The 27789-nt window shown below is 41.8% G+C and overlaps 2 protein-coding genes across 9 annotated transcripts in view; one reads left to right on the top strand and one right to left on the bottom strand.

Annotated features, from left to right (window-relative positions):
• The window catches only part of Tio (zinc finger domain-containing protein tiptop), a 149374-nt gene extending 139647 nt beyond the window's left edge, over positions 1-9727 (bottom strand). Inside the window, exons 1-2 of one of the 2 annotated variants that reach the window (XM_071777834.1) lie at positions 9475-9727; positions 8262-8947 (exon numbers count right to left, since the gene is read on the bottom strand). Coding sequence is in view for 1 of the 2 variants with exons in the window: in XM_071777836.1 (XP_071633937.1) it covers positions 8262-8301 (40 nt within the window). In the remaining variant the exon portion in view is untranslated. Of the gene's footprint in view, positions 1-8261 lie in introns of both variants that reach the window. The other variant, XM_071777836.1, reaches the window with a different exon arrangement.
• Positions 1-27789, top strand: part of LOC139812757 (uncharacterized) — a 68215-nt gene that overhangs the window by 14785 nt on the left and 25641 nt on the right. Inside the window, exons 2-8 of one of the 7 annotated variants that reach the window (XM_071777838.1) lie at positions 5573-5700; positions 5835-6064; positions 23595-24398; positions 24709-24999; positions 25509-25832; positions 26108-26709; positions 26988-27467. In XM_071777838.1, coding sequence (XP_071633939.1) covers positions 23619-24398; positions 24709-24999; positions 25509-25832; positions 26108-26709; positions 26988-27467 — 2477 coding nt within the window. In that variant the 5' untranslated portion in view covers positions 5573-5700; positions 5835-6064; positions 23595-23618. Of the gene's footprint in view, positions 1-5572; positions 5801-5834; positions 6065-10304; positions 10461-12271; positions 12293-13233; positions 13330-23594; positions 24399-24708; positions 25000-25508; positions 25833-26107; positions 26710-26987; positions 27468-27789 lie in introns of those variants that run through there. The other 6 variants (XM_071777840.1, XM_071777844.1, XM_071777837.1 and 3 more) reach the window with 6 other exon arrangements.

Below are 27789 nucleotides of genomic sequence, written 5' to 3'. Positions count from 1 at the left end.
AAACGAGCCTCGGTGCCCTCGGGATCGGAAATTCTCTCCTCGCGCGGACATTACTCGAAATAGCGTCTTTACAGTCGGACGCCTTTCAATCGGAGAGAATCGTACAATTCAGAAAACTTTTTATCGTGCAGTAATTTTTTCTCATGAAAAATGTGCCTTTGATATATTATCGAATAATTTTTTACGCGGCTTAGTCCTTGTCGGTATAAAAAACTATTGCCGTACTTTAAATACATGAACGTGTGATAATAGCTTTTCTAAAATAAGAATACCTTGCCCCATTCCTGAGGATAATTGGTCCGGCGAAATTTGCATAACGTACAAATGCGATTTGAGACACATCAGTTTGTCAATTGCTCGTCGTAGATTCGTGATAACCGTCGCGCGGTTTAAGTACACGTGTACCAGATGACCCGAGTCTGTATGACGGCGCAATGAAAATTGTAAAGTATCTGTTTCTGCCGCGCATGAATCCTTTAGTGGCCACCATCGATCATACTTACGATTTGCATACGCGAGCGAACTCAAATGTTAGTCGCGAGATATCGTCGCCGGTCGAAGATTGCAAAGTGAAAAACACACGGGGCTTCTTGAGCGAAGTCTCATTTATCTCGAGATACACTGCATTCGGTGTACTCGCCCGTCGATGCGGCATTGCGTGTAAATCATGATCACCGGAAATAATGGGAGCCGATTAGAAAGCTGACTCCGCGCTTGATCTATGGGAATAACGCGGAAATCTAAGCGTCGAACCGTTTCACACGCGGATACGTCTTTAATATTTCTGCCGAACGATAGCTCTTCCATTCGTCATCGTTCCTTTTCCGCAAAAATCCCGAGAACCAGCTTCTGCCACCGCTTACAAAAGTGTATGATTGCAACGGTAACCGAAGCGCATCTAACGGCACATTCGTCTCTCGCGGAAAAAAAAAGATCATTTCGTTCCTCGGTCCATTACTACGTCCAGTTTTATCTAGAGTTATTACGTATCAACTCATTATCGCATTGAGATTATTCATTTACTTTATTGTGCAACATAAAATTCTTTTATACAAGGATATTTTATGTGTATCTATCACGGTGTAATATTATAAGCTCGATCATTAAATTTATGTACCTCTATTTCACAGTAATCTTAACTTATACCTCTTATAGAGGAATTCAAAACATTAGCGCTTGAATGTCCTAATAAAATTTAATAAGATATCTCGCATGCTGTTCTTATCTATCGTATCTGCTCGGTCACGAAATTTCAATAAAAAAAAATTCAGCAAGTATATAAAATATGCTACAGCTATAATTAAATCGCGCGAGATTATTTTATGAAGATCATGTTGGACGTGTCCATCGACTTTCATACAATTAATGCCAACGTTGAATTACACAGAAAGTACTATAAAATTGATCATATCTTGAACATATAGGGGCCGTCTGTTTAGCTTTCATCCGCTACAAAGTGGATAAATACACGTTAACCTTAATTATACTTAACTCCCTTGCTGAAACATACTAACTTATTTCAGCCATAGACTGCTTTCACGTATAAAACATTTTTGTAGATATCCATATATAGCATCGCAACGCTCGAATCAAATGTGCAGTGTGAACAGAAATTATGTGAACAAATTTGGAACGCACATTGATTTATTGTAGATCTGTTAACTTTCAATAACTTTTAGACGACATTATTTTAAAAATAATGTTTGTGCAACCATATCATTCTTTATAACTCCATTTAAATTAGAAATAATGAAAAAATTAGGTATCAGAATTATATAAAGATTACTGAAAAAAACAACCTGTTCTCTATTTATTACTGTTATATGATTTGTAAATATAACAGGCAAAAATAAACGATGGAATTGATACACAAATTGCACTTTATTTTCTTCAATAATATATTGATTGCGTTATTCGAATTTATTAAAATATTAATAACAGTAATTTCTGTATCTCAATGTGTGTTTAATGTGTGCAGACTAGTCAGACATTCCAGTCAAAATACCTTCTGAAGAAAAAGGTTTTTCGTTTTGGCCTGTGTAAATTATCGTTTCTTTCTAGGTCATGCAAAGAAACTTGTGTGACTGAGCGATGTGTTGCTTTTTCATCAGATTGAAGGATTTATAGCAGTAGTATAAGGGTGGTCCACATATAGGATCTAAAAAATGCGCCGACATTGTTTGAGGTGAAAGTTTGGCGCAATAGGCGTTCGCCATGGGTCGTCGATTTTTAGGATCGCTGGTAGTAGGATCCTGGAATTTCTTCTCGGGACGAGGACGCGCGATTCCAAGCGTTTCCACAACCGGGCCTTGCCATGAAACTTTAACGACACGGGTCTCGCTTCAGGTAAATGCAATGTGAAAAAGCGATGCGTTTTCCGCGAATCAACTCGGGAAAACTTTTTGCCGAAAACGTTTTCGTGAGAGAATCCTCCGTGCTCTCCGTAATTTCCTGGCGCGAAAATTTTCGAGAACGTTGCCATATATCGGCGACGCGGACGTTTATTTTTATCGTCCTTTGTGCGCAAACGCTCATGGCGTAATCATTTAGTTAACATATGCAGATCATTTGACTAGATTGAAAATATCATGCCATAGTTTTTGTTCTCTTGATATTTTCCCAGACATTTGTTTGTTACTCATTAAATCGAAAATTTAGGTGGTTTTGTATCATAAAATATCTTTTTTTAGAAACATTTCATAATATTAATACAACAAAGATTAATATAGAATTTCACAAGATCATAAAAGTGATTATTTGATAAAAATTCTATGAAAGTGATTATTTGAAGATATTCTCAACTTATTGGTTTTTGCGGTACATCTATTACGATACATTATTGCAGGTCGTTGAAGTATTAAATGATTTGTGTTCGTATATGAATTTATAGGTCTTAGCGGAATTAATCTTATGTTAGTAACATTTGTTTAAAATATAGCCATATAAGCCAGTGTAGCATTTTACCACACATATATAAAATTGTCATTATTTTTCTATTAAAATTTTTATCTAAGTTACAGATAGCGAAATCACACACAATTATATAATGCACAGAGCTTACAGCGAGACTAGGTCATAAAACATACAAGTATAAGAAATAAACGCTTTATGCTGGATGCTTGAATACGAAGTTATATTTATTACCTTTTAAATAAGAAAATTATGACTATAAATTTTGATTTTAAAATTGCAACAAAGTTGAATAAATTATAAAATACATTATACAGCCATATAATTATAATTTAAAATGTGTCGATAGCTTTCGTTGCGGATTTTGAATTTCCAGATTTCAGAGACTGATGATGAAAAGTCGTCAGCAGTGTCCAATCAAGGACATAATGGGTGAAGTATTAATTCGGAAATGCCTATTTTATTCACGTGGTGTGAGTCAGGGATAGGAATGCGTCTCATTAAAATTGCAAAGGAAGAGACGTGAACTTTGAGTCTAGACCACCGACAAGATTTCAGAGATTGGTTCGCTTATTCGCGCGGATCGATATGTCTCGTAGGTCTTTTAATTCTAATACAATAGCGTTGCTTTTTCAGGAACGGTCAAAAATCGATTTTTCTCCTGCGCGAGCAACAGAGAAAGAAAAAGAGGAGAGAAATGAGAGCGACAACGAGACGCTCTAAATATAATTGGAGTCCGAAGACTTTGATATTGAATAAATAAGACGCGTCTGTCGGCAAATCAATCATTTCCATTTCCATTTCCATTTATCCCGATTTCGCTATTCGTGATAAGCATCGTTGTGGCGAGAACATTGTGCCATGTAACCGCTGCCTTCAACTGTGCAATTCCAAAAGGAATTGCATTCTAAGAAAATATCCAAGAGGAGCGCGAGTATGCATCTTTTTTTTCATCAGTGAAGTTGAAGAATTCGGATTATTATCCCAGCAAGCGTTTAGAAAACGCCGAAATCGAGAAATTCAACGTCGCGCTCGACAGATAGAATAAGATCTTTGGAGAAAATAAAATCTGTTAAATATTTTCTTGTTTTTCCGTTGCATTACTTTTTGCGTGGTGCCGATTTTTTTCACGCAACAAGCCGATGTGAAGACACGACGAAATACTGGTAATGCAAATTTCGGGCATGGAGGCCCGAAGGATGCATCGAGGCTGCACCTGTTGCATCGAATGCGAATGTTAGTAAACGTTATGTATATATATAACCTGGCCTTCTTCGCAAGGATCTAGCAAGCGGTTTAGAAAATTGCGTTTAAAAATTGATTTAATTGTTAATAATACAGTACACCGAATCGTTCAATTTTCAGGAGCACTACGAGGAAGTTGTAGTGATTACAAATATAAATATAAGTTCGATAAACAGACTATACAGTCCAATAATAGACTAATAATAGCTTACATGTGTGCTAAAACTAATATTACCATACACACAAATATATAGCAGTATAACAAGTGACAGAGTATCTTTCTACGGATCAGATTTTGTTTAAGAAGCGCAGAACACATTTCTTTCCACAATCGCTTAATTAATATGCAGCCATTATTTATTGAAATGTTATTAATCAAGAAATATTGTAAATAAGTAATAAATAGTTTCGACATCACAGAGCACTGATATACAATAACAGCCAGATAAATAATACAGTTATTTTCATCTTTATCTCTAACTACGGTTAGAAACTTTTATTTTGCATATAGCTCTTGATGTACTGAGAAATACTTGGCATAAAATAAAAAAAATCCAATGACAAGAATACGACCGAGTGATGATCGTTTCTCCATAATATACTGCTAATTAGATTCCTGGGCCTATCGAGAGCACAGCGTGATCGCGCGATCGATACCCGGCAGATCGATTCGTAGGAATCAGCGTATTTTGCAGATCCTTTCACCGGAACGTCGTAAATTAAATGGAGAAATTAGCCGCTTCATAGCTCGCCGGGCTATATTTTGTTATTTTTTTTAACCTGTACGCGTCTACTTTCGCTGACGGCTTTATCGTTTCGCATGGTTAAAAATTTTCACATTCGTTTCCGGCTTAGATAAATTGATTGGCACTTATCAGAATTTAAAAAATACATTGGCTCGTAGAAGTGCATCTTTGTTGCAATTGCGTAAATTAGTAGGAAAGTAAGTATTAAATAACCGGGAAAGTTTGTGCAGTTTTGAAAAAAATATATCGCGTTTTGTTGTAATAATTAACAAAAAAGAGATACAGGAATTAGGAGTTGTAACTAAAACAGATATGGAATTTAAATATTTATTTTTTGCGTACACTCTCTCTTTTTCTCTTCATAAATATTCTAAGTCCCATTAACGCATAACTTTTCATATCAACACAAAAATCTGATTTATTACATTGGAATGATTTAAATAATTTTATTTTTTGTTTATAATATTAGAATTGCGTTGCCAATATGATGCACTAACAAGCTTACTAGAAAATTCTCTAATTACAGGAAAATTATAAATATAATAAAAATTGGAATAAATTATTCTTTCTATTTGAGTCGCACGCTAAATTTTCTGTATAATTAAGTGAATGATAGATCTTCGCTGAAAGCAATTTCCGGTAACTAATCGAAACGTTTATGTATGTTATAGGGAAGAAAGTCATCGGGGGATTGGGAATCGCTTTGGTTCGCGGTAGAGCTGTCGAAGGTGTGTCGGAGCTGGCGAAAAACCCGTAACATACACGTCAGTGAAACTCCGCGGACTGCCGCGAATTTATGGTACGCAGCCCCGGCGTCGCGTCGCGGGATATGCGCGCCGCGCCGCGCCGCTTCGCGCCCGCGCACGAGATTTATCGGCGCTTGGCCGAGTTTCGGTAAGGTAAGTTGAGTGAATTGTAAATGTTTCCGGACAGAACTTCACCAAGATGGCGTCCCTCCGCCACCGGGGGCGAGTTTGTTTACGCCTCATGACTCCCCACGTGGGAAAGGCAGCATGGCGCGCGTCACGGCCTCAAACGCACAAATCGCCTCGGCCTGAACCGCGCCGCGCCGGGCTTCGCCGCCGCTCTGCCCATCTGTCGGGAGATTCAACGAAATGGCGTGCTGCACGCCTTCGGCCCGTCTTCGACCTTACTCGACGGAGGTGAGGATAGATAAATTTCAACTTCTCCGGCAATAGAAATTTGCTAAGCGCCCTAATACACCGAAACTTTCTCAACTTTTACGCGTGATCTTTCATTCACTTTAACTTTTAAAAGGACCATCAAAGTGCAATTTATACACATGCGTATATTAACTGTAAGATATAGTAATTTAAAAAGAAAAGATTAATCAGATGTTCTGATATATGTAATTCGAGATGTAATTCGAATTACCGCAAACATCTCACACGTGATATTTTTTTCAAAAGATGACGTCAACATGAAACGATATTAGAAATACTAACATGCTCCGATGTTCTACAATTTTATTAAGAGAAGTATTTTTTTAATACTTTTATAGGGACAAAGGTAAAGAATACATAGTATTATAAATTATTTGGTACACTCCATGCTGTGGAAAATGTATATTTTATATCTTATATTCCCTACATATTAATGATACTAAATTATCTTTCAAGAGAAATTACACTCGTATAAAACTTCTTATGTAACTTTTATTTTTCTTTTAATATGTGTTTCGTAACTTTTTCAACCTTTTAACAGACGTGATTGCATAATCGATCAAATGCACACAGAAAATTCAATATATTTAATTATCTTGGTAAAGAGTAATATTAAAAATTATAGTTGTGTAAGCGATATGCAAAAATCAAGAAATATAGTTAAAATATAGTAAATATAATAGAAATAAAAGCATGTTTGGCTAGTAATTTTTTAATAGAATAACAGTTTAAAACACTTTATCACTTATAAGTCCTATTAAAAGTTAATAAGACTTAGAATATAATTTTAAAATACATTTCCTCAAAATACAACACACACACACACTATCTCTCTCTCTCTCTCCATCTATCTCTCCGTGAAAAATTTAAATATTTAATATCAGAATGATATATGATTGCTATATTGATCGTTAAACACTTAGTATATACTTAGAATATTTATTGTCCTGAAATTGTACATTTTATTGTCGTACATAACATCCGTAATATGAAAGAGTTTCCCAAATAATCTTTGAATCGTCGATAAACTCAATTTTTTTAAAGTATCCTAAAAAACCTGACCTCACTAACTTACGTATTTTATGCGTCACGTTTCGCCTCCTACGTACTAAAATTACTCAAGCAATCGACGCTACACGGGCGACGTCTGTTTACAACAAAATAGTGCGCCATTCGATTGTTAACTTACCGCTGAAAACGATCGATATATTTCGGTAAAATTCAAGGAAATTTTAACGGAAAAAAATATTTCATTGTCAGAAGTAAACTGTGCTTCAGTAAACTATGTCGAGATGCCTGAAGGTTACCGCGTTGAATGCGCAATAACAGAACGTGCATGAGATCGCTTCGGTTCAACGAAAAACAGACATTTTCTATTTCTTTAATCCTCACGTTAAAAGTTCCCCGTACGATAATATCCACTGTGCACACGACAGCGGCGTAACTTAGGAACTCCGGCAGCGAGAACGCTAAACTGGTAGTAAAAGACATTCTACGACTTTATGGAAGTTCCCTTACGATCGCCTAGACGTTTTCTTCGTTTTTAATTAATCCATAAACACAGAATTGCAGTAAATCGCTGGCTATAACGCGTCGAGAATTTTATCCCGTGACGTGACGGCGCTCGGTGCACGATGACGATCATCGGATAACAATTCAATCGTGCCCCCCGCCGTCTCGCACACTTCGCTTGAATTTTCGTACGCGTCAAACGTTCTCGTCAGCGCGGCACGGAGAAAATAATTAATCACGTCGGAAGAAAATAAACGCGGACAATCGCGCGCGTGGAATTCCCCACGATTACTTCCGAAATCACGCCGCATTCCACGTGGTATTCCACGTGGCTCCGCGAGTTCGCTCGACGAATCAGCGACGGTGGAACGCCGGCTTTTCGATCGAACTTTGTCACACGTGAATTGCTCCGCGTTATCTTTCTGGCGCGAGGAAAACTTGGCGAAAATCGAGTCTAGACGAGAATTCAGGTGATTGGCGAGTATTTTAATTTGTAAAAATCAACGACGATTAACGCCGAAATTTATTGTTCCTCGTTCGATTTGTAAAATTCAAAAACTGTGCATCTTGTCTCATCGCTTCCCGATCGGGGTCGATCGGCGAACCTCGTTTCCACCGTCGCCGGTTAAATCTTGGCTCGAGTCTTGGTTCTGTCTTGACTCACATTTCATGCGTTGCGGTGCGTGCTGTTTCCTTCGGGGCATCTGCGTCCTTCGGGAGTGCTCGATTATCCGTGCGGCCTCCAGGTTCTCGTCGCCTGCGACTGCGATCGGTTGGTCCCCAAGAAGTCGAAGCGAGGTCGGGAGCACCGAGAGAAAATATCCTTCGAGTATCTTACTCCGAGATAACCCGTTGGGATAAGTCTTGCCTCTTCCTCCTCCGTTCAATACACTTGCGGTCACCCCTAACCGACACGTGTCCCGACGACCACTACCTCATCGTGATCGCCGACGACCCGCTCGTCGTCAGTGACGCGATCCTCGCGATCGCTGTCATTCTATGAGGAGGAGGCTCGCGGCACTTGTGCACCTTACGTAAGGTATGTTCACACGTAACCGATCGCGAGGCAGAGCGACAATACACTCGTCGGATTTCGGAGCGCGACCGGAAACCGCGAAGTTCCTGGGATGTTTTCTTCTCTCTTTCTCTCTCACCCCTGCGAAATCATCTGTACTCGCGTTGATGACTCGCGTCGACGTATCGACGGTTGAATTGATTGCTATTGGGCTATCGTCACTGCATTCTCCGCCGGTGTTATCGCACTGATATTCGCGGGCAATTTCCGATCTCGCGGTACTGGGCCGATTTACTCCGTACTCGTGCACCAACCCCCTGGTTCACCACTTTTCTCTGCAAGCAATCATCAGTCTCACTCGTCACTTTCCCGATCGGTCGCCGCGTTTCACACCGGTTCACGCGATGCTCGTTGCCAACGACCGCTATCGGGATCGCGCCAAGAGATGTCTCACGGATAGATCGAAGAAGGGAAGAGGGGGAGAGAAGGAATCTCGATAATCATGCGATAATCTCTCCACGACGACGCGCTCGCATCCACTCGCGACGCGCGCACGATGCTCCGCGTATGTATCGAAACAATGAAAGACAAAGATAGAAAAAGGTAGAAAGAAAGAGATAATCGGACAGATAACTACATTAACTACGAAACAAGCGAGAGAAAACACGTGTAAATAGATAAAGAGGATATAAACGCGGCAGCAAAGAGCGGACGGACGAAAAGAGAAGAAAGATACGCGCGGGAGAGAGAGATAAAGAAAGAGAAAAAGAGAGAGGGAGAGAGAGAGAGAGAGAGAAAGAGCGAAAGATCCGGAACGCGGTAGACGGAAAAGAAGCGGGGAGGAGGTGGAGGTGGTGGCTACCGTCGTTCGTGGATCGCGAAATCGAGCGGGCGGCGGTCCAGCGCTGACTGACTACGGACTGGCGTCGCGGCGGCAGGCCGTGTGGTGGGGGGGAACCCCAGGAGTAGTAGTAGTCCTCTTTCCCTCCTCCAACGCCCGTTCTCGTTTCCTCGCTCACCCGCTCTTCCTTGCCTGGCCTCACACTCGCGCGCCCGCTCGACCTCTCCTTTCCCGCCTTCCGTCGCCCTCATTCTTTCTCTCCGCCGCGGCGGCCGCGATCGCGTCCGCGGCCCGCGAACGAGGCGGCCGACGAAGCCGCGAGGGGGCGGGGAGGGGATCGCGGCGGAGGGACCGCCGCCGGGCGAAGTGTACCAGAGTGAATGAGCGAAACCCGTGGGGGAGGAGGGGGCGTGCGTCTTGTGTTCCGTCGTTCCTCTCGGCTTTACCCATACACGCGCGTCGCGACGCAACGCGAGCCGACGCGACGCGAGGGGCCCCCGCGCCGCGCCAGCGACGGCGCAAGAGCCAGCCACTCTCGTCTGCGAATGCACCAGACGCTGGCGGATGCGCTGCCCGCTGCAACGTGGCCGCGACGTGGCACCCACGCGTCCCCCGTCGCGGAATGCCGCGAATTTTTATCGCGTTCCCCGCTTTTTCGCGAGCTATCATCCGGGCCACGGGATTTTCGGACAGAGACTGTGCGAGGTACTGAATGAAAAAAGGAACCAACCGGATCGGGAAGGCCTGTCGACAGATCTATAGGATTACAAGTACGCTCGCGCGCACGGGGGAGGTCAGAAAAGGAGGCGGGGTCCCCGACTATGTCGCTCCACGAGGGAGGTGCACGAGGGGGGGAGGACGTCGCTGTAGCCGTGATGGTTCTGATTGCAGCCGCGCGGGGCGCTGTTGCACAACGAACTACGGTACTACGGCGACGCGGAGCCACACCTAGGAGTTTCTCGAGATTTTCACGAGGAAAACCGTGTAGCAGACTCCTGCTGGTCGAGGTGAGTACTCGATCACCATTGTTTGTTAGCGAATTACAAGGGCAATTCGTGGATAGATCGAGAGATAACGCTATCGACCGTATTACTGAATATTCCGAGATCTAACCTCAAAACGCACAGTAGCTGTATAAAGATACAAAGTTTGTTACGTTAGAGATTCTGGGCGTGCCGAATGCTTCTTTCTTGATTAGTAGCAATGTTTATGTATATTTCACAATATTTAGATACATTTATGTGTAGAAAAATATGATATCAATTTAATTGAATGTTGCTGGAAGTTAGGAGATTGCTAGAAGGTGTTTAGTAGAAAATTAGATATTAATTAAAAAACTACTTTTTTTACTAAATACAAAGCATTGGAAAATAGTGATAAGTTAAAGCTTAATGTTGCATTATCAACAGTTTTAAAGTTTTGCTGTAAACGTCTTTTTTATTAAAAAGAAGAGGATATATCTGCTTGTACTTTGCAACGTGCTGCATTTATTAATTTTTTTAATGCTAGGCGAAATCGGGTAGCCAATGTCGAAAGTTAGCAGATAATTAACGAACGTGCAATGTTGTTAAAAGATTTTTCAATATTTACAAAAATTATTGTTTTTCTCTGTTTCTTCAAATATAATAAAAATAGTATCTGATATGGTACAGTAGCTTTCGACTTTCACGATTTTCCTTGGAGTTAAGTTTCTGCGATTTATGCTAATATTTTTAGTTATTGTGTAGATAATTTACAAAAGTTTCATATTATAATGTGTTAACAAATTTATTCATGACTATCATTCAATAAATAATTTAAATATAACACAGTAAATGTTATATCACATCAATAAATTATTTAAAAATCCATCAGTATAAAAACTGCGAAGAAATAATGAGATGCAGTCATTCTCAACATCTTATTACACGAAAGATATTCATTCTTCATTTCTGAACTACTTTCTTTTCTCTCATCGCTTCCTTCAATCAGTGATTCGTTGTTCCGCTTTCCTGAATCCCCTTTAGCTCCGAAAAAATCCCTCGAAAATATTATTTTCAAAGAATCCGGTGATTCGTACTATCTCGATTTGAGAGGCTCGTTTTGGCGGGCACCGGTGGAGGCGCTGGCAACATTGGCAGTGTTGCGGGGTGAACCGTACCAACTGGCGGGCAGTCTCCGCCCACCAGGCGGAGCCCGCATGATCTATAGCGTCATAGAACACCCTTACCGTCGTGGTAGGAACCGAACGGCGACGCCCACAGTGCGGAACGTGCGCGCTGCACCCCTGCCGCCGCCACCGCCGCCACCGAGGGCCGAGGATGTTTATGCTTCTGCCTCCGTGTCTCTATCTAGTCGTGGTCCTGGCGCTGGGCTGTTTCTTTCTTGTCGTCGTCGTCGTCGTCGTTGACGACACTACTGCTACCGTCGGCATACGCTCCCCGGCTTATCCTTCGCTCCTTCCATCCGGCACGCGTTCATTACCGCTAAACATTCCTGTCAATTAAAAGTGCACCAACGCCCAATTTACCGGCGGTCGTCTGTCGTTTCGGCGAGCTCGCCCGCGGATCGGATATTAACGACGCTAGGTTTTTCTTTCCTTTTTTCCCCTTTGTTCTTGTTTTTCTCTCCTATTTGTTTTCTGGCGCACTTCCTGCTGGATTCGCGAGGGTATAGCCGTACTTATGGGCTTTTCGTTAGCGCGCATGCAGATGTACCTTGGTTTATGATTATGGCGCCTGGCTCTCATTTCCACGGAGACAGAAGCGTTCCAAAGGGAGGCAACAATTTTTCCGTAATGCTATGATAGTTTTTTTTTTTTTGGAGCATATGTCGGTGGATATGTCGACGGGGAGGACAGGTATAATACAGATATTTTGTTTGCAATGAAAATTTACATAACATATGGATAATTTTTAGACATTTATAATCTTCATCTTATCCTAACAATCATAATTATTAGGATTTATGCGTTATATGAACTATATCATATCATCATATGATTTAAACCACCCCTGAATTAAAGATAACTAATGACGTACATGAAAATTTATAATTAACGTGTTTCTTATTGAACTATATATTTATATTTAATAAATGAAATATATGAATAAATGAAAAAGAGAAGTATATCCTATATAATGAAATTAATGTACGGATCATTTGCGTACTCATATTAGTTAATAATTTTATAATGTTCTTTTTCTCTATTTCAAATTTATTTAGATGACGTTGCCGGATAACTTGGCTACAACCTGAATTCGTTGGTTCTTTTCTATACTATACATTTATGTTGAATTTGATCGAATATTTGCAAAAATTTATGAAATAAACGAAGCAGTGGTCAGAGATAATAAATATACAAGATATATTGGATGAATATAAAAATAAACTTTTGCTTGTTTATTCACGAGGATTTTTTAACGGCAGCTCAACGCGACCAATGTGTCAACTAATAAATAAGCTAAATGACAATTACATAAAATCAATATTGTTCAGCATATTTTTAAATATTTTAATACCTAAAATCCAAATTAAATTTATTGTAAAACAAAATCTTTTAGAAAAACCTATCTTGCGATTTTTGGTCATGTTAGTAATATGTATCTTCTAACTTAATTCACATAATATCTTTAATTTTTAATATTGCTAACTTTGTCACACTATTAACAAATCTGAAACAAGCACGATTCTTCTCAGTTTGGTTTTTAATATGGACGACAGCAGCGCCCAGCTTATAAGAGCCCGTAAAAATATACGCGAGCAAACGTGAATTCCTGTTCTTGTGTGAGCGTTGCGATGTAAGATTCATTCGCGATACCGCATTCGCGATATTTGGCTCAAAGAGGTGAAAGGCTAGCCGGGTATGCCGACAACAACGTCCGCTTGCCGAAGAAAGTACGTATCTCGCAGTCACCTTAGATTCATGAAATAAATTCCTCAATAAATCATTAACTTGTATGTTTGACGGCTCTCATAACTTCGCGATAACTTTCCTCTATACGAAAGGTTCCGTCCAGGCTAATATTTCTTCCGACGTCTTACCAACGGTAAACTTTATCCAACCAGTGCAACTCAGAGCATTGTACACGGTCAGTATTGGTCGGAAAACGATATGGCCGCGTTCCCCGAGGAAAACAGCTAATGTCGCGATTATGCGTTTTATTTCTCTTAAAAATATTGCCGCCGCCTCGTTAAAAACAGAATTAATCATTAATGTCAAAGACTCAGCTCGTATGGAATCTCTACAAACAAACAAGCATAATTTTTTAGAAACATAAATAAAATGAAATATTTTAAAGTCTAATTTTCGCGACTAAGGAATATACTTTTTCCACAGATATACATATAAATATAATATAAGTTTCCAACATATATATATATATACATATATACACACGATATCTTTGTCTAACAGTTGATGAGATAGTAAACTTTTTTTTCATGCTTATACAACGCCGTTGCGAGTGGCTGAAAAACGATCTTGTGTATGTGCAACGCAATAGACGCGTCTGCGTCTCCTACCGTTGACTGCGGGGGTCCCTTTTACGATCGTCGCCGATGTCGGTAGACGCACCCGGAGGCACTAAAACTTGCGAATATTTCGAAAGACGGCCCGTTACGCAATGACAATGTGGGTCAGCGTACAAGTCTGTCGCGCGTAGATTCATGTGTGCACTCGCTTGTGTACGTGTGTCTACTTGCCGGTACAGCCACCAGCCCCCTGCGGGGCCGAAATAAGTGCACCTCGTAAAATAAAGTCCCCTATATAGCTGTATCTGCGGCGGCAGCGCCGATCTTATAATATCGCGACAATCCTCCTAGATCTTGATCCCCGCGTCGAAATCCGCGTGGGCGTGCGAGCGTGTGTTTGCTGTCAGCCCGAGCCGTCAATCTGTCAGATAACGATAGGGGATATCGATAATCCCGATGTAACGCTGGTGCGATATCTAAACGGAGTAGTATTCGGTTTTACAATGTACTGACGAGACTTATTCTGTCAATCATTTAATCTTGCGCTTTTGTAAACCTTTGCTTGAGACTTGTGTGGATTGTCGGACGAATTTACTGTTTCCTTCGATGGTCCACCCTACACCAGAAACGTTTTCAGAGACATAAATGCAATAGAAAAGCGAGACATAGATGCAATAATTGTGAAAAATTTTTTATTTAATTTAATATATAAAGAATAAGAAATTTTATAGCAGCAATATAGGAATGTGGAATAAAGTCGGGGAATAAGATTGCACATACGCAAACAGAGTCTGCATCGCTTATTGCGATATTTATACGAGCGCTACGGAATTTTTACATTTGGCACGTCCGACAAATACCTCTGATTTGTTTGAAAAATCCTAAAACACAGCGGCGCAATAAGAATCGAATAGCAGAACTGACGTTTTGCGTGGGCGGTCGTGTTTGTATGCGTATGCGCGTGTGCGATTGTGTCTATGCGCGGATCGCGGATAACACCATACGACGGACGTACGCACACGGCACGCTTGAAAATAGATCTACTATCGACATTTCGCTTCTCGCGACCATAAATTCGGCTGAAAAAATCGCGTATACGAAATAGTTTACAGACGTCGGTTGCCGCCAGCTAAATACCCCGCGTTTTTTGCCGAATCGAATTGCATCTGTGTGAGAGTTACAGGCGTTTACATTTTTTTTTTTTTATCACTTTCCTCTCCTCTCACTTTTTTTACACTCTTCTATTTTTTCCATCCTGCTAGAAAAAGATGCGCATATTTTGTACCATTTATTTTGCAAACTCAATTGAGTCAATGAGAGATGACAGGGGAAATTCGTTAGAATCGTGTCACTTACCGAAGAGCAATTTTCGGACTAGCGAAAATTGGGCAACGGGAGTAAAGGACGAGGACGACTTATTCTTCTATGTGATGCACCGTGCGAAGAAAGCGTCACCTCTCTTTTTTCCTTTCTCTCCATCTTCTTCTCTATTCCACCGAATTCCTCCTTTTCCCCGAGACCTCCATGAATTATCCCGCACTCGTTTCTCGAGCGTCGAAAGGAAAGTCGGTAAGCGAGAAGGGCGAGGTACGAGGTAGAATAGAAAGGTTCTCGTCGGGCTCGAACGAAAGGGGGGCAAGAGCGAGATGGGAAGGTCGCATTTCCAACAAAGTAACCTTCGCGTAGTCTCAAAAATAGCCGGAGCGAGCGATCGAGTCGGCGATTAGAATACCTTCGGGTACCGGTGAGAAGATTGACCGACCGGAGGCGGCCTGTTTGAAAATAATTGCCGCGATGTTTCGACATGGAGAAGTCGCAGATGAACCCCCCACGGTCCGTTCGTTGCGCATTTTTTTTTTTTTTTTAGATCGCTGATGGAGCTTGTCTATCACGTGATTTTGACAATAACTATATACGAAGCATCCGAGAATCTATGAATTACATCCGGTCATGTGCGTTAGAAATGCAATTAGAAATTGATATATATTCTGATAGGTGCTGATATCAAACCCAGAAGAATGGTGAACTACAAAGTTTAATACGAGACATTTACACTGTCTCGACTTATGAAAAATTGAGATAAATATTATATTTCGAATTACTGCCTTCCATGATATTTATTCAATATTGAATAGTTAAATTGTTACAAAATAACTACACGCGGAGAAGAGTGTGTATGATTAAAGTATCAGAAAATGACATAACTCTTAAAAGAAAAATTAATAGTACGCTTGTGCATTACTACGGTTGCTTAACGTATTATTCCAATTTTGTGGGAACCAAAATTAATTACTGTTTAATCAAAGATATTATGCTTTATCTTTATTTCTAAGAATAGACAAGTATTATCTTTAAAAAACATAACAAGGATTTTTCTAATATTTTTTATCCTTCTCAATCAATAGTAGTTTTGCTAAGTTTTTCAAGATGATAAACAATTTTTTAGTAATATTTATCTACAATCTATGATCTGGAATAGAATGCAAGAGCGTCAATTGTGCAGGAAATTGGATTTTTGTAATTACTTATCATTTCGCATATTTTATTCTTATGTTTCATTACGTTTCGGTCTGAGCACCGGCATATTTTTGTCCGCGTTAAAAAGTTACGGTTGCAACGCGGACTCTATCCGGGCTCGTACACGCGACATGGTATAATTTTTCATAGTGGTACGAGCGATAATATTGTGAACTTGGCGAGTGTAAAGTACCAGAAACGCAAGCGGACTGTTGGTGTGGATGGAAGACGTTAATTTATCTCCCCACTTTTGTAAGGAACGTTATCGCGCTGTAATTCGTTCATGCACGTCGACATTCTCTTAACGCAATTAATCCTGCTACTTGCGCAAGGAACACTTCGATATCAAAGAAAAATTAATTTCACACTGCTTAATTATGATACTAAAGTGGCCATTTAAATGAGATATAAGAATTAATTTACGTAGTAAAAGTAACACTGAAATACATTTTATTACTGCTTAATTTTTCTTTTTTTCTGGTTTTAACAACTTCTTACAATATGCTTCACGTATAAAGCTTAATCTTATCTATTTAATGCTTGGGATTTAAATAAATCCCTCACTCTTTTCTCTTTTAAAATAATTTTCTTAAATTTATAATTGTATATCTTATAACAACGATATTGTATTTATTGTATGCATGCGTAAACACCAATTTTTTAAAAAATTATACACGCCGATTTTTTTTTCTCTCTCTCTCTCTCTCTCTTTCTCTCTTTCTTTTTCTCTCTCTCAAAGAGTTGAAATAGTTGATAGACTTTTTCTGTCTGTACTATTATAAATAAGCGATACGCGTTTGTTAGGCAGAAATAAAAGTTTTACGACTCGATCGAGAGGTCGTTTCTGGATTGCGAGGGTGGTCTAGATCGCGCGTTCTATTTTTTTCACGAGGGTTGCGGACGGAGAATCTAGTCATTATTACTTTGTGACATTGATTGCAGGCATTAGATTGTCCATTAAAGCTGTAGCTATTTTTAACTCACGCGTATCTATGAAACTTGACGTAGTGTTGTTGCTTTGAAGTAATATAACTGGGAAAGGTTTTTTTACTTAAATAACTATCGAAATTAATATATTTTTTCGTAAATACATCCCATTTTTTGTATATATAGCAAAATAATATTCAGAACATAGTATAGTGTGTTTGTGTGCAATAACGTGCTAAGATGTAGTTTTGTTTTACAAGTAAATAAATAAAGAAAAAATAAATTGTGCGCATGAAATTTTACTTCTTTTACGGTGCGCAAAAAAATTCCTATCACTGCTTATCGAAACGTTCTGTATAACAAGTTTATCTGCCGGATTTATAATGTATTATATAAAATGTTAATGTTCTTATTTTGACGTTTTTGATTTTGTGTCGTTTAATCATGTCTACGAAATAAAATAGACAACTTACTATGGAAACGATCTTTTTCTCAATGGAAACGCACGCATTTCAGAATACTTACTTTGTGCGGCTCTTTTCTTTCAGCCGTTATGAATAATCGTGCACTTTACGAGAAAGTTCTGGCCACGCAAGAAGTTTGTTCCGCGAAGTTACTGACCGCCTAACATCCTTTTAACTTAGAATCTGGTGTTCTTCGGGTAACCACATTAAATCTGTCAGCGGAAGCCGCATTCCTTGCCGCTGCCGAACGTCCCTCGAATCGAACGTCTTTAAATGGATATCCTTAAAGGGGCAAATGCCTCCGCGTAAGAGAAGACCTCTTTTTATACTCTCTACCTACAAAACACATCGTCCCATTTAGATCCCAAGCGACGTAGATCTCGACGACCGAGATCTCGTCCCGATTGGTCAAACTCGAAAACATTTGGACTGAATTCGAAGCTTCTTGGATGTACGGATAGAGAGGATCCCGATGGAGACAGCAGGTCAGACGTTGAGTGCTAGCCTAGCATACAGCGCCAGCATTCGTATAGAAGCTTCGTTGCAGGGTGCGCGGCGGCTACCGGGAGGTGATAAAGGGGGAGGGGGAGTTGGTTGAGGAAGGTGACGGGGGGGTGGCAGTTGTCGGCAGTACGGCGAAGGAAGAGGCGGAGGAGCGTCGAGAAAGAGAGAGAGAGAAAGACAGAGTGAAAGAGAAGCCGAGGTCCGTCGGTATCGATCGGGCGTCTGCGGTAGATTGACACGTGTCATGGCCGCCTCTCTCTCGGTGCCGGAGAGAACGAAAGGAAAGCGGCGGGCGGGAGAAGGACGGCGGCCGCCGTGAGAAGCTGCGGAATAAGGGTGAAGGAGCGAGAAGGAGCGCCGACGACGGCAACGGCGGCATAGCGGCGGGTGGCGCGGCGTCGAAGGTGGAGGAGGACGACGCGAGGGCCGTCGAGTGGGTGGCTGGCCGGACGGGGGGAGGAAAGGAACCGGCGGGCGGCAGAAGAGAAGGGGGCAGGGGGTCGAGGGAAAAGGACATTAAGGTGCGTAATAGCCAGCGGGGCGAGCGCGCACCGCCGCGGCATCGATTAGACAGAGGCTCCCTCATCCCATTGCTAGAATGCAGCCCACCCTCTCCTCTTCCTCCTCCGCCACCTTCAACCACCCACTCACCCGCCATCCCGGCCCCCTCCCCCCGCCGCCCCCGACGCAGGGGTCCCCACGACCACCCACCCTCCACCTACTCCGTCGAACTGGAGAGCCCCCGAGTACGTGCTCTACATACACACTCGCGCGCTTATGTCAGTTCCTGTCCTGCTGCCGGCGCTGCCACTGCCGCCGCCACCGTTGCGAGGAGGAGAAAGAGAAAGACAGAGAGAGAGAGAGAAAGGGAGAGAAAGAGAGACTCGGTACCGGAGAGCGAGAGCAGTGGGCCTGGGGAGAAAAAGAGACAGTGGCTACGGCGAAGGGTGGCCGAAGCCACCTCTCTACCTATCCCGTGGCACCTATACACGCGCGTCGGGGACACCAACGTCTAACGTCGTTATAAACATTAACGGAGCGGCTCAATATTCCCCGGACCTTGCATCCCCCTGCGTCTACCTCCGGTCCATGTCCTTTCTCAGGCAAGCAGGCCCCTTCCCTTCCCCCCCTCCCCCGCTAGCCGGACGCTCGCATGCGGCGAGCTCACCTTGCTACAGTTTCCGGGTCCTCGGTTGACCCTACGGAGGGTCACCTAGTACCTAGTTGGTATGCCTCGGACGACCGAAGTCGAAAGGGTGTACTCGCCACTTCTTAGCGAGTGTACGAAACATTGAATGGTACTTGCGGCGTAACCAGCTTTCGCGGACACTACCCGTCCGTCCGATAACGCGGGCCTTTGTCCGAGACCGCTTCTTTCCCAGCATCGGCTATAAACAAACTCAGAGATTTGCGATACATCTTTCGTTTACCTGGGATTGCTCAAGTCTTATAGAAATTATTAATAAAGACAGATTTTTTTATACATGTATTGAGTCGTCACTTTATATAAAATTATATCGAATATTTGGCACAATAATTCATGTACGAATATAAAGTGCAATAGTTTACTATTTGTTATTACGTAAAAAAACCTAGAATTAAATTTCTTTGGACAGAGTATGTGCAATGATTGAATGTAAATTGAAGGAGGAGCGTTATGTGACGAAGTTAGAAATTGAAAAGGATCGATCCCCTCGCGTATTATTCCTATCAAACTCCAGTCCTAACGGCGAAAGATCGAAACGGGACAATAAATGGCTCGCCGAAATTGTAATTGGAGACAAAGAGAACCGAACGTTCGCCGTTTTTCTTACAAATACAAACAAGTCTAGCAGAATTACGTTAGGGAGATTCAGTCGATTTCATATACGATCACTCGGTGGATCTCATCGTTCTCGAACCGGGATGAGGAGGAGAGCGATGAAAAGGAGGTTAAGAGAGTCCACGGGAATGGAACCCGTGGTCGCTTACGGCTTCAGATCGGGATCGTCTAATTTCGTTCGACGAGTCCCGCAAGGATCCTTCTCTCCGTCGTCTTCGTCGTCGTCTTATTCCGCTCGCTCTATTCGGACTTCGATTTCGGTGACGGGGTTGTACGAAACCGACACATTCGTGTCCGAGAGATCTGATTATTGTTAATTATAGCAGACATTAAGAGCGAGAGAGGGTGCGGGACCCTCGATCATTCTGGCCAGATTAGTGATGATGATCGAAGGCGCAGTAGATACCGTTCCCCATGATCGCGTTGGCCATTTTACTTTAGCGAATCATTGTTAGTTGCAGCTAAAATATATATATATATATATATATATATATATATATACATATAAAGAGAGAGAGAGAGAGAGAGAGAGAGAGAGAGAGAGAGAGATGTTATTCTATAAAATAATTAGTTTTTTTACAGCACAAGACACTTCTTAATTTTATAGTATACTATTAAAATTCTAGGATGTGTATCTCTCTGTCTATGATATTCATATAACACAAAATTATTTTATATTTTTACTCCTTCGTATGTCCATCTGTATATAGAAATATAAGTTTTGGGAGATGCAAATTATAAATATTAAAATAATGCAGCTGCGGAAAAACTTGTGTATATAATATATTAATCTGGCACAGTAAAATTTATAATAATACGCTATTGCGATAAATCGGTATCGAATTATGCGGCAAATTAAATTTTATCAAGTATTATTTATTTCTCGCGTTTCCTTGTCTTTCTCTTCACGATCAGATCGTTTTGAGGGGCAATCTCGCGTTTACACGTTACATCGTTGGCAGCAGGTGCGCATCCTTTTTCCGCACCGCGATCGGTAATTAGGGATTAGTCATCGACGACCCTCGATCAACGGCGACAACGAGCAGCACTGGAAGTGCTTCGACCATGGATATTACATTGACGTATCGGTGCTTCAGCCACTTTCACGCAGACATCACCCAATTAACGGCCGTTGTTTTTTCGGCAAATACTCGTAAATCTCGGCGCGCATCTGACCGTCCGGTTTATCCGCGATACTCGTGGCCAATCGTCCTTCTTATTAATGTCGTACACGTGTTACATACGTGACACGACGGATTTGCGCGGAATCGTTCGAGTTTCGAGGGGTATCTAATCCGTCTCTTATTAAGGCCTGTTTACTGTTGATTTATCAAGTTAGTTTTGCTTATAGTTGACATCAGAGAATAGCTCGATCCATTAATTCCGTGATTACTGCAAATATACAACATATTTGCCGTTATTCTTAAGGCTATCTTTGATGGTTCGATTTTTGTCATTGGAAGAATATTCTAAATTAATTGCTCAAAAAGCTAATTTTCTGATAAATTAATTTAAATTTTGAAAGAGTTGTTTTATTAGCAAATTACATAAGAGATGTTTCTTGATATTGATAGACTGTTATTGGAGAAAAAACGTCATACATAAATTCGCAAGTGCATTCTTTCAAATGTAGAACGTTTCAGAATGTCACATACGGTGTATTAAATTTATGTAGAGTCAAGAGGTATCTTGGAATATCTGCGAGAAAATTATCGAATATTATGGCTGCTGCAAATAATAAGATTACAATACATTGTCTTGCTTCAACAGTTTCCGTTACAGAGTCTGATATTGGGAAAACGAATTGCAAAAAATTCTCCGTGGAATTTGATCCGAAGTTTACTCTTTAAAGGTATATCGGCAACAGGGGAATAATCCACGAAGTCCGCTCGTTCGGATCCCTTCTGTTATGCGGCCACGCGTGATATTCAACATCCGATCGAGGGCGGTTAACCCGGGCGCTAAGTTGGTTACGTTGTAACGGAAACATTTTTGCAACTTCTCGACTATATGCAAATCGAATTTCGGTCACGTCAAAGGTAAACTACGAACGACGACGAAACCGGGATGCGGGATATTAGTCGATCGACAGAAAGAAAGAAGGAGAAAGGGAGAGCGCGAAAGGGAAGAGAGGAGGAGAAAGAGAGAGGAGGAAACGAGACGACACCGACGAGCGTGTTTCGGAGCCGGATGGAAATTTCATTCGCTAGTTTTCTCCGCTTAATAAGACGAGAGACGGAGCCACGAGGTCGCTGCCGGTTTGCAGACTTCGGAAAGGGGAAACAGAAAGGGCGCAACAAGGGCGGGGGTGATGCGGAGGACGCGCACGGGCTGCACGGTGGAATAGGGGGGACGCGGCGAAAAGGGAGAACGGGCGGGGGATGCAGAGGGGCGGCCAGGACTGGGAGGCGAAGTGTCGTCGTCCGAATAACGGCCAAGCGGCATCGACCGATCTTCCTGCCCCCGGCCCGCATGAAGCGTCAACTTGTTTCCCTTCTGCTGCGCGAATATCGGACCTTCAATTTGCCCACTGCGGTTCGCTAACGCGATTGTCCTCAGCGAGCTGTCCATGACGCGGTTGTTGCGTGACGCGTGATCAGGGTATGACGGCTAAACGGTTCTCGAATTTACTTCGCGGAGGTACACGCGCTTGAAACCGCGAGCAAATGAATTCCTACTGTCAAATTAGGAAACGAGATGAAATAACACCTGAAAAGCACCTTTTTTACAGATTTTTTTTTCTTCTGTATTATTCGGTTCTATATAAAATAAAGATTTACAATTTAACCGAAACTAATTCAAACTATGTAATATACTTTTGAAATACTTATAATATATTGCATTTCTCCAAAAATTAAAAAGTAAAACGTATAAAACATTACAAAGTGAAACAATCATTTAAAATATATAACTTTTTATTAACCCTAGCTAGCCACACTTATTTTCGAGTTCTTAATTTGCTACACTCCGATCCGTGAGACCGCTCGACTTTGTCACATTGTCATTTTTATTCTAATTAATATTTTTAAGCTTGTACTATAGAATTTGATAATACAAATTCTAAATAAGATGTTTATGAGAATATCAGGTCAAGAAAACGATTTGAATTTAAACTGAACTTATAAGGAAACTATAAAATTATGTTATGTGAAAACTAGAAAACCAAAAAACGTTTAGCGGTCTACTGGATCGTGTGGCAAGCTAGAGTTAAATTTTAGGTATGTCTTTCTTCAAACTTTGCATTTCTTGTTCTTAATTATTATTATTTAGAAAAAAATATGTTCTAAAAATACTTAATTCATATGATAATTGTATAATAAACGTACTCACAGCCATAACAATATTCCAAAGCCCAATCCGTGCTGCCGCGTCACAAGGTCGATTGCAATAATAATATTTAAGGAAGAAAACAACAGTTGTTCAAATTAAAATAAACAATACTTCTGTTATTTTAGCGCAGTTTCATCTGAGCTCGACCGATGGAGGGCTATGAAGAAGACGATGACACCCATTTCTGCATCAAGTGTAACTTGACAATCCACGGGCTCGACAATTATGTGCGGCATCGTCGATCGGGCTGCCGATCGCCCAACGTTAAAATCGAGATTGTTCACGATCCACCGTCGACGCCGACGACCGTGTCCTATCCCGAGATTCTGAACGCGGACGCTTTCTTCAGTTCGCTGGAATTACAGAGCAACACTCGGCGAGCGCCGACTTTACTGGATAACAGTCGAAAATTCAAGAAAGATGACAAGAGAAAGAAGGACCAGAAAGGTCAGGTGGATGGTGACGAGCCCGGCTCGAAGGATAAGCTTCACAGCATGTTACCCGCCGTCAGCGATCTGGACGAACCGCCGGATCTGTGCATCCAGTCTCTCAAGCAGACCACACTCGAACGAAAGAGGCACGAGAATCAGCAGAGTTGGTTGGACGATAGTATTCTCGCCGACCTTGCTTTGGGGAATAGCGCGAACAAGGAGCTGGCGAGATATGGAGTCGACTTCGAGGAGTACGATGACTCCGAGGACGACGTACTGGAGGAGGAATTGGAGGAGGATTCCTATTCAGACTCGGATGACGGCGAAAATCGGGAGCGTCCACCGCGAGATCACACCGGTGGAAAGTGGAAGCCCGGACTTGACGATTTGCCACAGCCACAGGACATGCCGCATATGCATGAGGAGGACGACGATCATCAGGAACATCCCCCACCGACATATACCGGCGGAAAATGGCGACCCACGGAGACATCGCAAGTAAGAAAAAAAGATTTATTTCAAGAGCATGAGAAATTTCGTATTATAAATTGTAGTTCGAAAATGGGCGTTTTCGCTTCGAGAGGTAGCACACGAATGAGTTTTCTCAGAAGAGTATTATAAATAAAACAATGGAAAAATAACGCGAATGAAATCAAGTTAATGCGCGAATTTTTAACGTAAATTTGATTTGTCTTGAGAATCATCCTGTGTATCATGAATTTGATATGCAATGTGATTCTACGAGCGTACGCGACCTCTCGCGCGAGCGATGACGATTTGTTGGACAAAGAGACATTGACCATTACAGAAGGTCGAGGAATACGAAAGCAAGAACACATCCGGACAGCCGCCGCCAGGACACACGCGAGGGAAATGGGTACCGGGTGCGCGAACGGATATCGAGTCGGGATATTGGTGCAATCCTTGCGGCAGGAAGCTCGCCTCACGATTGGTCTACAACAGGCATCTGCTCTCTGATTTGCACGCCAGAAGGAGCATTAAGGAGCTCGACGGCGGTCTCCATCTACGACGCGGAATAAATTCGCACGCGAGAGTATCCAGAAGAGTGTCCACTCGTAGGCAGACTTCGCTTACAACGGTAATGGTCTCTTCAATACCTGTTAACGCATCATCAAACCCAATATTTTTACTTTCTGTTAGCTTATTTAAGAGATATACTGCTTCTTCTATTAGATAGAAAATAACATGAATTTTATCCTGTCAGGTAAAAATAATTCTTATGCATTAACTAGTCGACAGTTACAATTATAGGTATCTTTATTTCACTAACACTTTCTTTTAAAAAGAATTTCTAAAATTGATGGGAAAATATCAGATAAAATTGCGCTTAGAAGAGAAAGATCAGTTAAACCTGTGTGCGCCTTTTTATATATTTATAACTCGTAAAGATTTAAATTCTATCCGATTATTTATGAGATGATATACCGTGTTTCAAAAATATCGCGCGACATTAACTCTCTAGGAAATACATAAAAGCAGAAACATATTTCAAATGTAAATAACAATAGCAGTTCTCTTAACGGCGCGAACGACAATTTTTTAAATCTCTAATGCAAACTGTCCGGTTAAGTCACGCTGTGTTATCAGAGGACGAAAGAAGAGCCCGAGCAAAAGAAAGTTAAGAAAGGTCTGCGTCGAAGAGAGAAGGAGATTCTTCTCTGCGAGATGTGCCGCACGCGCGTGAGGAGGCCTCAAATGGGTAAACATTTGCTCTCCCATTACCATTGCCGTGTGTCAGGTGTCCTTGTGAATCCTCGCAATCCGAGTGTACGCCGTTTCCTTCTGGAGCACATAGCGAACGTGGTACGACAGAGCCCCTTCCAATGCGCTCCTTGTCGTTTTTACTGCAACACCGAGGAAACGTTCCTGCTTCATTGGCGTTCTGATCTTCACTCCAAGACCGTCGAACAGGTGAGTGGCCGCTCGTTCATCGAGAAGCCAGACGCTAAGAATTTTTTGGGTCAAGATTCGAATCGGCGTATCCGCGTTTTTGTCCGCATTGATGCACGTATTATGCACAATCACGCGTGCGATTCTTGCACCTGTCGACGAGTCATTACCCAACGAACATTAAATAGATGAGAAACGAATAAAGCGGGCTTAATTGACTCGTGCACCCGGACGTTCGGTTGCACGCGCAAAGAGACTCCACTTCATTTTTTCTTTTTCTCTCTTTTCTCTCTCAGATCGGCGGTAGTTGCCGATGCACTCCGTGCAACTTCTGGTGCGAAGACAATGCGACAATGGAGTCTCACCTCCTGAGTACGAGTCATCGTGACGTAGTATCGATGATGAAGGGCTCCGTGCCGGTGGTAATTAGTCGTCAGCGTACGTTAGCCTGCAGCAGTTGCGATCGGCAATTCCGATACAACTTCCAGTTGCGTTTGCACGCCAAAGAGACCGGTCACACCGCGAGTTACACTGCGTCGGACGTGTATCAGCAACGTATCAAATGCGATCTATGCCCCCAAGTCGTCCGGTCCCTAGTCGCGCTTCAACGTCACCAGCTGACCAGTCATGTCGCCAAAGACAAAGCAAAGGGCGAGGTCGTGGCGGACGCACAACCGGCGCCGTACTTCTGCTCCTTCTGCTCGTTGAACTTCCCCACCGCCCAAGAAGCGGTTCTGCACCGACGAACTTCTAGTCACAAGGAAGCTGTAAAAGCACGCAAGAGTGAGGAAGGTCTGTTGGAGACAGTGCGGGAGTGCCCTCACTGCGACCGGAAGCAGCCGAATCTCGCAGCGCATAAGAATCATCTTCTTCTTTGCCATCCGGAAATTTGCCACAGGTAATTTATTATTTTCTGCGGCGGCAAATTTTTAACGTTGTTTAACAGTTGCGCGATGTTACACATTGCCTTCGTAATTTTTTCATTTGTAGAATAGAGCAAGAATTATCGTTTCTCTAATTATACGATATTTTTAAAGCGTTCGTTAATTTTTCCTTTAACAATCTGAAGTATTTTAACAAATTTAAAGTATTTTGCAATTCTTTTCTATAATTTATAATAATATTAGGTATCTCGCATATAGTTTCAATGGCATTTTTCGTAATTTTTTTGACCAGATGTCCTCGATGCGGCCTGGTTTTCGCCCTGTCACAAGACGTCACTAGGCACACGCGAGAGGGTAATTGTCTCAAGAACGATAAATCGAACGCGGCTGAGGCAGAAAGCGTGAAGGAATGGAAATGCAAGGATTGCATCTTCTCGACGGATTCCAAAGCCGAATTTATTTTTCACGAGGCCCTGCACGCCGGTGCTGTTCAAGAAACGGACAAAGGAGCGTCCAGTTCGAGCAAGTTGTTGCCGAAATATAAGTGCCCGACTTGCGCGAAAGCTTTTCCGAAAACATCGCTACGGAATCACATCAGACAGCATACCGGAGAGAAGCCCTTCCCCTGCGTGAAGTGTTCGATCTCGTTCTCCAGGAGATCGCATCTCATCATTCACCAGAGGATATGCAGCACTTCGTCGAAATCTCTGGACAAGACTGGTCGTCGCCGGAGCTTCGTCTGTTCGCACTGTAAAGAAGGCTTCTACACAAAGTAAGTGACAATTCAATCTGTTTATTGTTATTATTAAAGTTACGATGCATAAGTGACATACTTGTGCCAAAACTTTCGACGAAACGAAAGTTTTTAATTTATTAGTTTTCTTGAAATGCATTATTGCTAATATCAAATCGTATTGAAATAATGATATTAGAGAAATATCGTAGAAATATTGAAATAATATTTAAAAATTCCGTAATAATTGCGGAACAAACACCGCACTGAAATTATAAGTTGGACACGTGTCCCGTGTGAGAAATTGTTTATGCTATCTGCTATGGGGTATTGCGCATATTGGACTGCGATAATAATGATT

The sequence above is a fragment of the Temnothorax longispinosus genome, chromosome 5, assembly GCF_030848805.1.
Source record: "Temnothorax longispinosus isolate EJ_2023e chromosome 5, Tlon_JGU_v1, whole genome shotgun sequence".
In the NCBI taxonomy this organism is placed as follows: domain Eukaryota; kingdom Metazoa; phylum Arthropoda; class Insecta; order Hymenoptera; family Formicidae; genus Temnothorax; species Temnothorax longispinosus.
This window is presented reverse-complemented; position numbering and strand designations above follow the sequence as displayed.